Source organism: Oryzias latipes, chromosome 19, assembly GCF_002234675.1.
Source record: "Oryzias latipes chromosome 19, ASM223467v1".
Classification (NCBI taxonomy): Eukaryota; Metazoa; Chordata; class Actinopteri; order Beloniformes; family Adrianichthyidae; genus Oryzias; species Oryzias latipes.
This window is the reverse complement of record NC_019877.2, coordinates 5,297,064-5,314,796: the sequence shown is the minus strand read 5'-3', so window position 1 is coordinate 5,314,796 and position 17,733 is coordinate 5,297,064. Positions and strand designations below refer to the sequence as shown.

Here is a 17,733-nt window from a genome sequence, read left to right as displayed (position 1 = left end):
AACTTGGATAACAAGAAAAATGCTAAAAGTGAAGAACTTTCAATTCAAATTCACAATTTGAGCAAAGAAGTTGAAAAACAAAAACTAAGATTACTGATTATTATCCTTACTTTTATAACAGTAATAATTTAAAGACCAACTCTGATCAACTTTTGTTCTTTATTTTAAGGCTTTCTATGTAGTTTTAAAAATATGATTACGCTGTTTTCAAGGACAAAGTGCCTGTCTATTTACAGGCCTCTCACACCCCCAAACTAACATTTTTATGTCACAAATATGCTCCTTTTTAAAATATCATTTTTTCATTTGCTCTTGATCTTGATCTTCCATCATCTAAAAAAATGCCACAAGAACATGTTAAAAACACCAAAAACCAGATTTTCATAAAAGTTGGTCTTTAAAAGACAATTAGGAGCAATTAAAAAGTTTAATTTAGTTATTCATTTTTTATAGTCTGAACTACATTTATATTTAATGGAATTTGCTAAGAATGTAAATGCAGCGTTTGTCCTTCAAAATGCAGCGACAGCAAATCAAAACACTAAACATTTGTTCTTCCTTCTTAACAGGGGAGATCCAAGTCTGACAGTCAGGTCAAAGGTCAACAACATAACACATAACAAAACTGCCATTTTACCTGAACCCTTTGACATCATCAAGTAGCATTAGGCTAAATGAGAGAACATGACTTGTTAGTATCGACACTGCACAGTGACATGTGGAGCATCCTAGCATGTGGTGCAGTTTTCACCTCTTTTCAGGGACATGTGCCCCGCCTCTCCTGAGCTGAAGTCATTGATGCACACATACAGTCTGTCTCCAGGCTTGGTGCTGGGAATGGTGACTTCTTCCACAAAGGTGCTGGGAAACTGACCTGGACAAGAGTTAAAAGAAAAATAAGATTATAAATGTTTCCAGGTGGCAGAAATGGTCATGTTGTCCAATTTTTTTCTTTAAGTCATTTTAAATGTTTAAACATAAGCTGCCAAACAAGGTATTGTCACAGAAACTTGGTAAAGTAATGACTTTAAAAAAAATAAAAACATTATTGGGTTCATGGAATTATTTCTGAGTGCCTTCCTAAATAATAAAACGTAAAATGATCAATAAACTATTTAAAAAAAAAAGCGTTTCTTTAGTTTACCTACTAAGCATTCTTATGAATTATTAAAAGAAAGCATGCTGGTGGGATAAGAGGATGTACTGGGGTCCTAAACAGATAAAAAATAACTTTCTTAGTTTTATGTTGTTTTGCTACTGTTGCTAGGAGGAGTTTAAATGAGGTCAGAAGTTGGCTAGGTTGATTGTAAAGTGTGAAAGTCTTAAACAAAGAAAGAAAATTATTAGATTTAAGAGAAATAAGCTCCTTTGATGAGCTCTGGATGGATCATTCTGCGTTACTGCGATTCACGGACTGCATGTCGTCTGCTCCTTTCACAGATGTAAACCCACACAAAAGCATCTGGAGAGAATCAACAAAAACAACTCTTTTCTACTCCACCCCTGGAAAACGTGCATGGAATTCTCTGTATCCTTGAGTGGGTTATATAAGAAATTAGGGAAAAGGATGCAGAAAACAACCAGAGAACAAAGAGGTTTAATCTTTAATAGATGGATAGATTATAGCAGACTTATTTTGATAGAAGACAAAGAGAACAAAAGATATTTGAAATTACAGCTTAGTCTAATTTTATTGAAGGAAAAACTATAATTAGTCTACTCTTTTTGACTCTTATACCCCCTATAACCCCCTATAACTTCAACCTTCATTCCAACTCCTATTAGGAACTTAATTTTACATCACTTTAGCGGAATTTCTGCTCACTAAAGTGAAAAAAATCCGTTTGGTTTTTGAGGATGACCAACCGCTTTGCATTCAATGTAAAGGCCCACTCCGAGGAAAGTTTGATTTGATTGAAATTTGATGTTCTTGTGACATTTTTCCAATGATGGAGGACATATGTCAAGAGAATTAAGCTCAAAATTGCAGTTTGTTTTTTTTAAATTGTAAATAATCAGGAGCAAACACTAAAAACATGCAGTTTGACAAAGAAATAGCTTATTTGTGACTCTAAAAATGTGCCGCTCAGATGGATCCACATTTAGACATCTTCGTTTTCCTCGTATGAGCTGGAATTTCCTCAAACCTATACGGTGGAAAAGCTCTGACATTGCTCGCCATTTTTGCTACATCGGTACTGTTATTTTAGGGGTGTGAGGGGCTGTAAGCTAGAGGGAGAGCGTAGAGACAGAGCTCTCAGCATTGAGGAGAGAAAGGGGGCGGGGTTGCTCCATGGCAACGGTCTCACCCAAAACCCAAAGGCAAAACTATAAATTAGAAAACTACACAGATGCTTTGAATTTTGGCAAAAAAATTGCATAATCACCATGAAAAGACTACTGGGAACGCTTTTTTAAATAGATCAAAAGACCATCAGTGTGTTTTAAAAGATTCTCAGCTATTTATCCTCAAACTACAAACAACGTTTTGTGCCGTTTAGAGGAACTTTGAGTTAATGTTGTGTCCTTTTTGAGACATTCCGAGGAAAATTTAGCAACATTTCAAGAATTCTTTATTTCTCTCCTAAGTCCCAAAGTCACCATCTTTGAGTTTAGCTTTATTGAAGTCATATATTTCTGCAAGTTAACATTTTTTGATCATTTAAATCAGTCAAGAGAGACAAATAATGAAGTAGCATTTTAAAAAAGGAGGAGCCTTTTTGACCCTTTAACATCCAACTAGAAAAGAATTGAGCAGCTAAATCTATGAGGAAGGGAGAAGGTTAACATGACAAGCCAAAAGGTAATTCAGCATTTCCACTTCAGAAACAAATCAGAAAAGTCATTCATGGAATAAATTCAGAAATTACAAAATGAGTTATCAAAGGTTTCTCTGTATGTGACAGATTTTCCATTGAGATTTTCATGAAACAGCTGGTTCCAAACAATAACGACTGGTCAAACTTCACCTGTGACGCCATCTTTGTTTCCAAGCAGCCAAAACTCATCCACGACACTCAATACCTCGATCACGTCACCGGGGAAGAGCGGCAGCTCCTCCGACACGCTGGGGAGGAACTCGAACCTAGCGCGAACCAGCGATCCTGCTTCCATGGCTCATAACCTGCAGAGGGCGACAGAGACAAGAAGCCAATTTAAATAATCAATTAAATTGATTTAAGTAAGAGTTCCAACCACAGTAATCTCCTGAATTGGTACAGACCCTGTAACTACATCAGTCATCAGGTTACAGTTTGATTTTCAGCCTCAATATTGTTGCATCGTCTGATGCATACAGGCCGGCAATAAAGTATTTCACAAATTTTCTTACAAAAACAAAGATTTCTTCCTATTTCCTATGTTTTTAGTGCAGCTTTACTGTCATTCTTATTCAGTAAAGTGATAAGTTTTTTTTTTGTTTGGACGACACCATCAACCATAAAACTTCAAATTCTAAAAATTTTCTTAAGTTTCTTAAAAGAAAACTTAGTCCAGATGTCAGCCCCTAAACCTACTACTATAATGGAATCAACGCGGATGAATGGGAGTCTTCATAGACATAGACTTAAAAGAAAACCTTCAAATATTCAGGTCTACAGCTACAGATATAAATGCATAGGTGCTATAATGAACAGCAATACATTATTTTTGGATTTCTCTGATGATAGGAACATCTGCCAAATTTCTCAGCTAAGTGTCTGGATCCTCTAAAAGAAAGGAGCAATTTAGGGTTTTAGCAGTTCTTCAGGGGTCTTGAAATGAGGTGGTGCAGGCGGTGCGGTTGGGTGTGAACTCTACACCACACAGTTGTAAAGCCCAGCTGAAACCTGAGCCAACCCCTCAGTCTGGTGAGAGACAAACAGCACAGCACATTCGACGTGTTTGTTAGCTCATAATGCACAAAACCAACAGAGAAACATTCAGTAATATATGACATATTGATAAGGATCAAAGACTTAAAAGAATTTAAAAATTCACCTACATATTCTGCAATCTAACCTAGTAACAGACGAACAATTCAACATCATCGAGACACTGTATTCGGGGCTATAAGCTTGAAATGTTCACGTTGATTTTTGCTCATTCACACTTTGAATGACACGATTGCTCCGTGTCAGACATCCAGGGGCATGAAATCATGTTCAAACATGCATGTCATAAGGAGCGGTTTCCATGAAACATTAGGCGGTAATCACCAGCTTACAGCCTGACTTGTTGCGACAATAAATGGATGATCATCGGAGAGAAATGCTGGTGTGGAAACAGCTCGTAAAAAAGAAAAAGAAACTCCAAAGGAAAAGGTGACTAGGAAGAAAAGCAGATAGAGCCTTTAATTCCCAGAAATTGATTTATTTTGGATTCATAAAGTAAGGATATCTTTGGAGTCTGAGTTTAGTTTTCTCTTATAGTATAATTTACCTTCAAAAACTAATTGTTTTGGGTGACTTGTGCTTAAAAATGTTTTTTAAATTGCATATTCAACAATACCAGTAAGCAGAAAACAATAACTGAATGGGTTTCTTAAATGGACCATTTATAAGTATTTTCTAGATTTTGTTTTAAGAAACGTAACTGTCTTTATTCGAACCTTTCTGTTCTTTATATGATGCACATTGTAAAAAGTACATTTCTTCTCAAATGACACTTTTTTCGTTTCTTACTAGTATATGACATTTTAACAGACATGGCAGGAAGTTCCGTTAAAAAATATGCAACCATCTTCATCAAAATTGGGTATAATCAAAGATACTATAGTGCTAAAAGTTCTATTTCTTTAGCTTTTTTGTCATGATGTGACACTACCATCCAGGCAACAAAAGGGCCGAAACAAAACAGTCTGTCGTTTGGAAAAAACAGCCAAAACACGGTTCAAGGTTTTCCTAAAAAAAAAAAAAAAATGAAATTGCATCTTCGGGTGCTTTTTCATGTGTAAATGATTCCACCAATTGTATAGAAAGCTACACTCAGTTTAAATAATACATTTAAAACAACATTTATTCATAAGTGTTTCTGTAAACAGCTGAACTGCTGGCTGAAAAGACGTCAAAAACGATCATTTTTGGTGTAAAATTTGACTTAACATTGGAGTCAATGGAAAGTTGCTCCTTTGACACCAGTCTCTAACTAAATTGACTTTTTTTTCATTTAATAACAAATAAATCTAGATGGATCCTTTAAGGAGAAATTAAACCTTTTAATGGACAAAGATCCACAACATTTTGGATAAATAAAATCTATACCTCTTTTAAAATTTCTTAGCCAAGTGCTAGTATATTATTCTAATGTTTGATAAATAAGTTTAACAGGTAAAGGTTCTTAATACAGATATTACAAAACATATTCATTTTCTCAGCCTTTCATTGACACTTTCATTCCTCATCCACAGCAAAGGAGATCAATGAAATACAGGATTTCTGGTCCAAATGTGGCTTAATATATGTGTAATAAACATTTATTTCTATGTATATAAACTAAGGTTTTTTTCTTTAAAAAAAAAGATGTAAACATTCATTAAAAAAAGTAAAGAAAAAAAGAAAAAAAATATAAAGAAAAAAATAATAAATTGCGTTCTAAATAAATTGGGAAAACCTTAAAACCTTAAAAAAAGACTTTTTTAAATGAAAACGAGGAGGTTAATGTCAAATCTTTTAGGCTATTTAAAAAAAAGCTAGTTTTTCTACGTTGTGAATTAGTGACGTGTGGCATAAAGGGCTTAAATCTATATGTGCACTCATTTATTGTACAAGTTTCAGTTCAAAACTCAATATCATAGGAAGAGGGCCGTTTTTCTTGATTGCATTAAAAAAATGTAAATTTAAGTCAAACCTTTAAGCAGAGGCTAAACTAACTTTACCCAAATGAGATTTCTATTTGCATCCTGATGATAGAAAGATGGAAAATAAAAATCTTCTCTCTACAACTATTTGAAGCTCTCACAGAAGCCAAAACTTCATTGCAGGAGTCAGAAAGACAAAACATCTGTCCTAATAACACCCTGAAGCATTTAGTAAACAACCCACGCATGGAGATAAATGGACATTTTAACGTGTGCAACAGAAGAAATCCTGTTTTGCAAAAGGATCTTTCTGTAACACCCTTTTTTTTTTACCCTGCAGAAAACCTGTAATTAAAAATAAGACAGAATGTCTAAACTTTTATTTACAAATTATTCGGAGAAAAATTGTTTGTTTATCTGAATCTTAGAATGACTTTAATCTAAAGCTTAAAAGTGACGATGGTGAATGAAATATACATACAAATAAATAAAGTGGTATTTCAAATATGTTACAACAGGAGAAGCAGCTGCTGCAAGGACCTGTTAATTCAGGAAAAAGGAACATACATTTATCACAAATGTTTACTTTTTTTTTTTAGAAACAGGATACGTTTTTGGCTGCAAGTAAAGGTCAAGGAGATTTCTGTTCTCTCTACTCTAGACAAAGTTGCAAGAGGTCTGAGCGCAGAAATCATCCAAAAACATTATATAAATGCATTTTATGCACACCACCAAAGTCTTATAAGGAGCATTTCTAATTAAAGGTAAAGCAGCAATGTATTGTTTCAAAGTTAAATCCTTCTAGGGCCATTAAATAGCTCAGATTACAGATTAATGAATGTGAACAGCCATACCTTGAATTGTTCTGAAACCAACACAAAGTCACTTAACTGAGAAAGTGTTAATTTTCCCAGCATACAGTGCGGTCTGACACCAGGCCTCCACCCATCCATTACACTTCTATTTGGAGAATCGGACACTCGCCTTGCTTTCAACAAGCCAAGTACTACTGGTAGTTAAAACTGAGTAAAAAGCAGGTTTATTTAATGTCTATACCATCTAAAAAAGAATCTGCTAGAGTTTCAGAAAAGTCTTTCACTACAGAAATGCGATTAAAGCAAAAGGGGAATTTTAAAATACCCCCCTGTGCTACTGAAAGTTTGGATTCTAGGTAATATGTTTACTTGGAAGGATATTTTCAGCTCACTAAAGAAAAATGCAACAAATAAGAAAGTGAAAATGAAAAGGTGACGTCTGGGATGACAAATTAAGAAACAGTTTGATGGTTACACAAATACCAACTTACTGAGAAAAAAAAAAGTCTAGTATTTTTAACTTCACAGGCGCCTATTCGCTTTCAATTTACATTTTTTATTTATTTACAGGATAAGAACTGACTACCATTCTGTAGAGTACTGCTCAACAAACTGCACACAGAGTGACGGCCATAATAATAAAGTTGCTGCCTCATTGTCCATCTGCCCGGATGAATCTTGTCAATGTCATTCACCCCATTGATATGAACTGCAGCGGCAGGCGGGCACGTGTCTGTGTGCGCACAACAGCACACAAACAGGCGGACAGAAGCCTCTGGAGAGGCCTGGATGGCAGCTGACGTCTTTTGGCAGCAGCTGTTTACCGCCGGCAGAAGAAGCAGCCTCCCATCCAGATTGCTGAGTTTACTGAAACGCCTCCCAACAACGAGTGGAAGGACGGCAGAAAGCTCTGGATATTAAAAGCCGTCCCCATCCTAGTTGAATGTCTAGTTTTTAAGCACCGCTGCAACCAGGTGAAAGGTGCTACACAAACCCTGTATAAACTAGTATAAACTCTACATCCCATTGGTATATAAAGCTGCAAAGTATTATCTCATTTGGCCAATCAGTAGAAGTGTACTGACTACCTGGTCCAGACCCAAATGGGTTTGCACTTGTAGCTAAAAGTCTGAAAACTCAGAAGCACTGTCATGCTATTACTTTTTTTTGTGCGACTATTAAATGTGACCTGTAGTTAATTCATGTAATATCCCTATCTGTAATCACACTTATTAAAAACAAATGGCTTTAAAAAGACACTTTACACCAACAAGGGTTGTTTTTTTTTCCCAGTTTCAAACATATAAGAAAAAACAAGACAAAACATCAGGTCCAGGGTACTTATACTTAACACATAAAAAAGTAGGAACACTTGTCTGAGCAATCCAAAAACAAAAAAACTACTTATTAATACCATCATACATGTTGACATACCTTATTCTACAGTTTACCATCTCATGCAATCTGCCTTTTTGTGTACCCTGTTAATTGAAAATAGAAAAAATCCCGTACAACGTGCCTGCGTCTCACCTACTTCCCCATTACTTGCCTGTACGCCTGCATGACTGTTCACTACAACAATAAAAAAAGTAAAAAATTTGCTTTTCGGTTTGACGGGCTCACCAAGCGGTTGTACCACCTTGATATTTCAAGGCCTGTACAGTAAATCGCAGATTTATCGTTACCGCGTTATCAAGCTGTGCAATACACATATCGCAAAATCGGCAAAAATTGCGATAAATTTATTCATCTTCTTATCCGTTTTATCCCTTTCGGGGTCACAAGCCTGCCGGAGCCTATCCCAGCTGCTTACGGGCGATGGCAAGGGACAAATGGTTACCTTAAATGTGCTACAACGATCTTATGATAGCTTGAAGTATTTAACAGATCTTTTATGCATTTGACCAATCGGATGGAGCCCCTCACGTTGTTGACCAATCGGATGGAGCCCCTTTATGTTATATGCTCGCCTCCTATGCAGACATTTGGGGTGTAATATAAGGTATGTTGACTTTTATTTAAATTAAACTGTTGCTGTGAAAATAGGGAAATGTTTTTGGTTGTTTTGCTATTTGTTCATGTAACGCAAGTCATATTGTTATCGCAATATTGATCATTAATATCGCAAATCGCTAGTGAGGGGACAGATCATGCCCGGCACAGATTGACCCATTTTTCACGTGCAGACAGCCTGTATCCAAACAACTCGTAAGGGCAGTTGAAAAAGGGCCCATACCATGCTAAATCAATTTTTTTTTTCAACTTTTAAGTGTATTGTAATGTTCATTCCTCACCAAAAGAAACCCCATAGGAGTATTTTAATCCGTTCAAGCATTTCTGCATTAGGATGTCACCAGCAAGAGTCTGCGCTGCTGGCGCCGCCCCCACTCTAACGCACACACTTTCTCGGTAGGGCTAGCGGTTTTTGGCGGTTTTCATGGGGGAGACGCAGGCACGCGGCAGAGGCCGGCTCTAGGCTGACCCCATGAAACTCAGGAAAAAAAACTAATATTTAATAAAAATCTTTGTTCTTTTGTGTGCTAAATGTCATAGATTATCATATACATGGATATTGTTTAGTATAAAAGGCTTAAGAAGGTTGTGATATTGGCTCTTTAAATAGAAGAATTGGGGTGCTTTTCAGGTAGGTAAATCTTGGATGTGTAAAGTGGAAGTTTTGATATGTTTCATTGGAAAACAAGAACAGTGATAGAGGTGTATATACTTTTCTACTATATTATTTCTTTATGCTTTTCCAGCTGATTTGGTCCACCCTCAAAAGCACAATGTGAAAGCAAATCAGCCAAAAGTGATTCCCCTTGAATAAAAGCGTGTTCTTCAACAGATGTGCAGTTTCTTGTTGCTTTGCATTCCATGCAATTCTAACATAGCAAATGAAGTAGCCTGACAGGAAGACTACTTCCTGGAGTTACAATGTTTAAAAGGTTTCTCCAACAAAAGGGGTTTTGCTGAAGAAGGTCCAATCCCCTTTACAACAGAAAAAGTTCGCCATCTGCATTTACAGCGTGACTGGTTTGTTTGCACAAGTTGTAATATCCCTTTAAGGTTGCACAGAGCATCCTGGGAAAACTGTGAAGGCTTTTGTAGAGTGAAGTGGAAACCTTGGGTGGGTCTGTGTGAAACGTCTTGGCTCACTCATAAATATAAACAAATACACCTCTGTCTTCCCAGTTTTATTTCAGTTTTTAGGCCAGACTGCCTGAATCTGATGAACACACCAATATTCCAAGTGGGAATGTCTTTCTTATAGAAGATCCCAGTTTGATCTGCCTTTTTGCAGAAACTCTTCCTCAGTGAGGGAACCTATTCAAACGTTTGGGCTAAAAGACCGGGGCTGAGTCAGCATGGATACGGAGATCTGTTTGGATGGAAGAGGCTTTTTCCCTGGGAGGACCCCAGAGGTGTCCAAGGATATGCCGCACCCGTAAACTATGGCTCAGCTCTAACAGTTTACACATGAGCTGTTATATAACAGATTTCCCTCCATAGCTGCTGAAATGTCATCAATTTATGGAATGGGAGAGGTAAAAAGACTTCTGGGAAAATCCAAGTCGGCACACGGTTCCAAACTTTAATCAAGCTCAGGACTTACTGAAGGCTGCAAAAGGCTGATTTACCGTGATTTACTGAACCTCAGCAGCTGAAAACACATTAGAAAATCATGAACAGCATATTTCTTCTGTCCTTCTAGTTGTTGAGGTTGAGTCAATAATTCAGAAAATGTTACATTTTAACAACTATATGAAGAAAAACACAAACCCTTTTAGAGTTGAACCCAAAACTAAAGCATCTGTGAATTTACCTTTTTTTTTTTAAGAGCAAGTTTGATTTCTGGGACAGCAGGTAAGAAATAGAAAATTTGAAACTCAACAAGCTTCACTGCAACAACAACAAAAAAGTACAACAAAATTTAGAAAAATTCATAAAAAACAAAATTTGGTGTTAAAATGTATCTGTTAAATATAAAGAATAAAAACAAAGGAGGGAATCACTTTCTGATTTCAATATTCTGGGATTTCCATCTTCAAAATCAGTAAATTAAAGAAAGAAATGGCTAAAGTCTTGAGAAAAAAGAAAAGGGATTCTTTTTTTTAAATCTATGTGGTATTCTTTTTATAAAAGCAAAACCTCCATTTTTTTATCATGTAACAGAAGTATTGGCAGAGTCACAAGATTTTAGCAAAACAAAAACAAAAATCACTGCATCCTTTTTGTGAAGCACAACTGCAACATTTTTTTAAATCACCGTCTTTATTTTTATATTTGCTCCAAATAAATAACAATATTTTAAGTTAACTTAAGAGGACAGAATATTTTTATTGGCAATTATGGTTAAGAAATCAAGAAAGATGCTGTTAATTTTTACAAAAAGCACCATTTGGTTTAGAAACTTTGAATTACCTTTATTAATATCATTATCAGATTACATCAGCAGTATCTAGTATTTTGCTCCACTTGAGTAAATTATACTTTTGTGTTTTTATGAACATTTTTGTCAGATTCGATTACTAACAGAGACGGCAAGAATTGCCCCAGTTTTAATATGTCTTTTCAAAGTAAAAGCCCTTGACACCTGCAGCCTCTGCTCTGCCAGGCATTAAGTGCTGCAGCTGTAAAGAATGGTATGGCGTATACTTATATAGCGCCTTTCTTCCTACAAGGACAAAGCGCTGTACAGTCACAGACCCATTCACCCAGTCACACACACATTCACTCACACATTCACTCACACATTCACTCACACATTCACACACTGGTGGCGGCTCCGCTGCCAAACACAGGCGCCCGCCTACCACCAGAGGCAGGGTGGGGTTCAGTGTCTTGCCCAAGGACACTTCGACTCATGGGCGTGCAAGGCGGGAATCGAACCTGTAATCTTACGATCATGGGTCGACCGCCCTACCGCTGCACCACGGCCGCCGCAGTAAAGAAATACCCACAATGCACTGGTTTTATGTAGAAATAAGTTACTCTCAAAGCTGCAGGTGTTCTGTGTTTTTGGCATGTAATGCCTCCAAACAAAGAGAAACATCTCAGCTTTCTATGTAACCTAGCACTTGCATTAATAATTTAGAAGAAAGGATGCTTAGATGTGCCCAAAATTTTTGAAGAACTCAAAAAGACCCAAACAAAATCTGACTCAGTTATTGTAAAAAAATGAGGAAGAAGTGTGACAAAAATGGCAAATCAGCAGATAAATCAAACAGTGCATGAGCACATTGTGGTAATTACACAGCTGACTTGTTTGCTCTATTTGTAGCTTTAAAGCCGCTCAGTTCATCTTCATCCTGCCTGCCTGACTGCTGGAATCTGCTTGTTTGAACATGCTGATCAAACCAATAGGATGATTCAGCAAAGCATCGTGGAAAAAGCACAAGAGACGCAGAGTCATGCTATGTTTCAAAATCTATAAACACTATTCCTCAGAAGGACTTCCACCCTGCCGACAACCTTTACTGCAAGTTTCATGATTTATCACATGAAGTACAACAACTTTAGAGTCAAAACTTACCGATGCATTATAGTGTGACTTATATATTTTTTGAATTAAAGTTTCTCATTTTAAACTGCTGGATTTATCTGTGCCACCTTAAATCCAAACTTTAGGATGAATACCTTTCAAAATAAACTACACTATAGTCAAAAGTAAGATTTCATTTGTAAAAAAAAAATATCTACATATCAGTCACTTTATTTATATAGCACCTTTCATCAATATGATGTCGAACACAAGGTGATTGCCATAAAATATCTACATACTGAATAAATGTTTCCCAAAATAAAAGTTTCAAATAAAAGGCAAACATAAAAGGGAGGAAATGCTGTGTCTTAAAATCTGAGGATGCACTGCATATATTAAAAGACGTACAAATGATAAACCATAAAAGCTATAAAATACTTAAAAGCCCAATAAATAAATAGAAGACGCGTCTTTAATTAGAATATAAAATCTCCACAGGTGCAGATCCCTCAGGTAAGTTATTCCACAAATAAGGACCACAGTACAGAAAGGAAAGGGGGTCTTGCTGTGTGTGCAGTTTGGAGGGACTGAGGTGATCTGATAAATAGTACGATCCCAAATCTATCCTAAAGATAACGAGTAGCCATTGCAGAGACTTCAAGAAAAGGCCCTCTTCCTCGTTTTAATGAATGTTTCAAAGAAACATTCAAATCTACAGCGTAATATGACATTTATTTTTTGGATAAATAGAAATTAATTGGACTATTACGGTGATATTGGAGTCTGATCTCATACTTCATTTATCATGTAAAAAGGGCATTTTACTGTACGAGTTAAATGGAAACAGTAATAACGTAATAGTGTAAAAAAAAAAGGAGGGAAAGTCCCAGAATTAGTTTGATCACGGAATGTTCCCACTAAGAAGACAAGTTCCTCTCTTTGAGAATTAGGACTTTTTTTGAGGTTTGGCTGAAGGTCTGAAGTGAGACAAACCCATTACTGTGTATTCGTCTTACATGGAACAAGTCATAGCCCAGGCCAAAGGTGACCCGCTGCATTATGGGGGTTTGGTCAACAGCTCGTGCCATCACAGATGCAGCTCACGCGCGAGACCTCACTGGCTGCACTAAAGTCTGCGGTAGATAAATCACACGGACTTTCCTGAGTACACTGGCGGAGGACTACGCCGAACGCATCACAGCTTCTGTTGCTGCAGTAAAATTAACTAATTTAACTATGTGACCCATAAATGAGGGGTTTTCTGGTTAGATTGGAGCACTTACCTTTTATCTTGTTGTGTATGAATTATAAATTTTGGCCGTTAGATCCGGTCAGAGTAGATATCCAACTTCTTTTAGTTTGGTGATGTGGTGGCGGAGTTGCCTCTCTCTCTGTCTGATCACAACTTTTGGGCAGCGTCAGGGTCCGCGCGGATTCTGTTTTCCTGAGGGGGGAAAGATCCACGTTGCCTACTACACGCAAACGTCAGGAAGCCATGTACGCAGCAGAGGCCGTCCCGGCGGTCCAGGCTCGCTGCGGGTCTCGGTACAGGCAGCTGTCATCACGTCTGACACGGCAGCGGGCGAGCTAGGCAGCTCTGAGGCTCTCCATGCCCACACCATGACAGAACACCGCCCACTTTTCCGAGACCAGCCATGGGCTGTCCGCTATGTGCCTGACTAAAAAAAAAAAAAATCCAAACAATTTAATGGGGTCTGAAACTTTAACACAGAACATTTCCCCTTAAGTAGACAAAAAGTAAACGTTTAATGTCCTCTGATTTCAATTTATTCATGATGTGGGGGGTTATTTCTTTTTCTTTTAATGCATGTTTACATGACCTCAAAAATCTTAGAATGATCAGATCTGACATCAGTACATCATGCACTTTAGGAAAATGAATGTGACGTACCAACAAAACATTTTGATATATGAGAGTATGTCAGAAAACGCTAAAAATCCAATCAGATGCGCTTACATGGACAGCGGCAACCTGATTATTATAAATCCCAGTTTGCTTTCAGATTTCTTTTTCAAGCTTGTGTACATGTAGAACCTTGAGGCTCAAACATTCTGCCATTTTCATTAAGAATGTGATCTAATGTTGTTATAATAACCATGCATTTGGACTTAAAGCAGTGCAACAGAGTTTATAGATACCTCCATCATTATAGTCCAAAAAGGGAAAAGGACAATTGACTTGCATGCAACGAGAATTTGTCTTTGGTCTATTTTCCATAGTTACTATTTACTGTTAATTTTCTTCGATTTTTTATTAAATACTATGGTATAAAAGAACAAAATAATGTAAGAAATCAAAATAATGGGAAGAAGTTCAGGTTTCTTGCCACTTAGACAGTTAACATGTGCATCCAAGAATCAATTTTCTTAACCCGCTGTATCCCTTTTGGGGGTCACAGAGCTACCAGAGCCTAACCTGCCTACTGTTGGGCAAAGGTGTGGTATACCTTGGAGAGGTTCCCAGCCTTTTGCAGCGCCACACAATCACAGTCACACCTATAGAATACACTCACAGTCACACCTATGGACAATTTAGAGTAATCAATCAACCTATGAAGCACGTTTTTGGACTGTCAGACACCACGTAAACAAGATAAATTGATCAATTATTCCCGAATGTAAGTATCTGATTCAGACAAATCTATTAGATAAAGGATGTCAGATTATGCTATTACATGAGCTCTAACATATCATGGTGATTCAAGAAATCTGATTGAAAACTCATCAAGTAATACAAGTTAATTTAATTTTGGACAAAAAATAGTTGTTTTTTTATGACACAAATACATTAATTTTCTAAAATAAGTTTATTTCATGTTTAGATTTAATAATACCCCTTTTTTCTTTTCTGAAGTTTAAAGGAAACCACAGTGCATCAAAATATCCCCCAAAAAGGAAGTAGGAAACAGGTATTTCTTATCTTTACATATTTAAATATGTATTGACTTCTGGGTCAACAAGGTCAGCAATCGCCTGAAAGGAAGAGAATTTTATTACAAATGAATGTTGATACCGTAAATATGTCACCACACCATCCTGTGTTTTAATCTAAAATTATTTCATATTTTTAGAATCAAAATCAGAGCTGTTTCATAAAATAATTTTTTGGCGTTCTGTTTCCCAGAACCGGGGATTGTGTTCTCTGGTGTAAAACCGTAAATCCAGTTTTTGCTGTCTTTGCAGTAATGAGAGCTTCCTCATATTTGGTCTTGTATGTGCAGGACAAAAGCAGGAAACAGCAACTTTGGCCTTCATGAGCAGGCAAGGAAAAGGAAAAGATAGCAAACAGGTCACACTGTCACATAAACAGATAAAAACAAGTCTCACTTTACACAAACACTGTGCCACCAATAGATTGACATATTTAACTTGAATAATTCAATCATAAGGATATGTCTTCTCTAACGTCAACATAGATGATCAACAAATGGCAAAATATATGTGCGGTTAGCATCAGTTTTCTTGAAAACGTCATCAACTCTGAGTCAGCGAGTGTAGGCAGAAAGAGGGAAATATCAAGCTCTGTGCGACTGCTGGTGGGTTACATAGTGGGACAAATGCAAATGAAAATTCTCGTGCGCGCTGACGTGCACACTCCCAATTCATACTCAAGCTGGGAACACTCCAGATCTGTCTGAAATGTCAGCTTTGTCCCCCCCCCCTCCACACATAGTGGCCACTTTTATCCTGGGGGGCACTATGTGGGTCTATTGTTGTCTTTTAGCGTTGCTGCCAGTTGAGCCACACTATAATGCTCTTGACTCAGAGAATACATTGGCTTTTATTCAATCATCTTTTTGTGTTTTCCCTGAGAGACGAGCTGTGATAAAGAATTAGTGGAGGAAAAAAGGAAAAATAATTGTGTTTAGTCATTGTTGTTATAGGACAAAAAAAAAAAAACGATGCCAGCAAACGATGATGATAATGATTCAGCTTTTGTCACACTGACGTGATCGGAATTTTAGGATTACAAACTTTATTTTCTTGTCGTCTGCTTGTTGTTAAATTTATTTTATTTTCAAACGCAGCAAAAAATATCAGGATAAACAGAAAGTAATAAAGTACTCAGAGAAGTCGTATTGATTCCCACACCCAATCTTACAATACATTTTTACATGTTAACCTTATAATAATTATTCATAAAGACAAAAAAAAACAATTAAAGTGTTAAGGTACCAAAAACAACGTCATGAAGTCATGATTGTCCTTACATGGTCCTATAAGGCTTTTCGTCATCTAATTTGATGTTTCTGTAAGGTTTTAGTTTGCATTTTTTGTAAAATTGTGTGACATTTTTACTCATCTTTAGACTTTTTTTCATGTTATTCCACAACCTCACCCCACAGACAGAAAATCAAACTATTTTGCATTTTGAATACACAAGATTTGTTGTTGAGTTTAAAAAAAAAAGGATCAAATATCCATCTTTTTTATACATTAGCTTTGTTTCTTTCCTTTTGGAGACAAAATTGAACAACATTTTCATTTAGTGGTAAAAAAAAACGTGGATATTTTTGTTTGGAAAAACACCAAAGACGCTAAAAATCTCTTAAATATATATAAATGTGTCCCCGGGGTGCCGGCTTCCTGGGCCCGGCGGTGCTCTCTCCGCGCGGTGGGGGGGTTCACATTACATCTGAGCCGGGGGTGTTCGTGTCCCTGGGGGGTGGGTTCTGGTCCTTGCTCCTGAGTGCTGGGCCCCGCCAAATTTCCAACTGTGGCCGAGCCTGGTCGGGCCATATTTACAACACCCCTTGTGGGCCCTCTTTTTTCCCCGGGGTTCCCCCCTCCTGGGCGGGGGCGGCGGGCCCCTGCCTCGCTCCTCCCTGGACCAACCGTGGGCCGGGCGGATGGCTGCCTGGAGTGCGGAGTGGGTCTCCCTTGGGGGGTCCTGGCTCGTACCTGGGGTTGGGGCGGGGGGATGCCCGGAACTCCTGGGTGGTGGTGGGGTGCTCGTCTGGGGCTGTGGGCGTCCTTCTCCGGTGGGGCCCTGCGCTGGGTTCTCCCGGCGCGGCGGGGGGGCTGCTCTCCTGGTTGGGCTGGGGCGGCGCCCTCTTTCCCTCCGTGCCTCCCTGCTCTCTGGCTCTGGGGGCCTTGCGGCGGCCCTGCTGGCCCTGGCCTGGGTGGCGGGCTTGGTCGCCCGGGCGGCGGTTGTTCCCTGCCGGTTCCCGTGTGGCGTTGGGGGGATTCCGGCTGCCGCTGCTGGTGCGGTGGGGGTCTTGGGGTGGGGATGGCTGGGCACTCTCCCTCCTTCTTTTCACGTTCCACCATCCATTTTAGAAGAACATAAACACTCACCTGAGCACAGGTGTTAGCTCAACAGACTGAATGACTGAAATATTTCACACTAGTTGGTTTTAAGGCATAAGTATGCGTGTGAACATTATCTGTTTTGTGTACATGTCGACAGGTGGACATTTTTGCAACTAACAGGTGTGTTTATAACATTTGAGTGTGTGTGTGGACAGGCTCCGCCCTTTTTTTTGTTTTTTTTTTTACATTTAAACCTTACCATAATGATTAACAACCAGTAAACTTGTTGCTGTATGCTGCTTCATGGTCTTATCCCCCTTCCCCTCCTATTATCACCCCCTACCCCCCCTCTCTCTAACGTCCCTCTCTCTTCTTCCCCTCTTTCC

At 38.1% G+C, this 17,733-nt stretch overlaps 1 protein-coding gene across 3 annotated transcripts in view; it reads right to left on the bottom strand.

The window, feature by feature from the left end:
- The window catches only part of dnmbp (dynamin binding protein), a 39,189-nt gene extending 25,498 nt beyond the window's left edge, over positions 1–13,691 (bottom strand). For 2 of the 3 annotated variants that reach the window (XM_011487965.3, XM_011487966.3), the window contains exons 1-3: positions 13,357–13,691; positions 2,970–3,124; positions 752–874 (exon numbers count right to left, since the gene is read on the bottom strand). In XM_011487965.3, the coding sequence (XP_011486267.1) occupies positions 752–874; positions 2,970–3,114 (268 nt within the window). In that variant the 5' untranslated portion in view covers positions 3,115–3,124; positions 13,357–13,691. The remainder of the gene's footprint in view (positions 1–751; positions 875–2,969; positions 3,125–13,356) is intronic. The other variant, XM_011487964.3, reaches the window with a different exon arrangement.
- Positions 13,692–17,733: the final 4,042 nt, after the last annotated feature.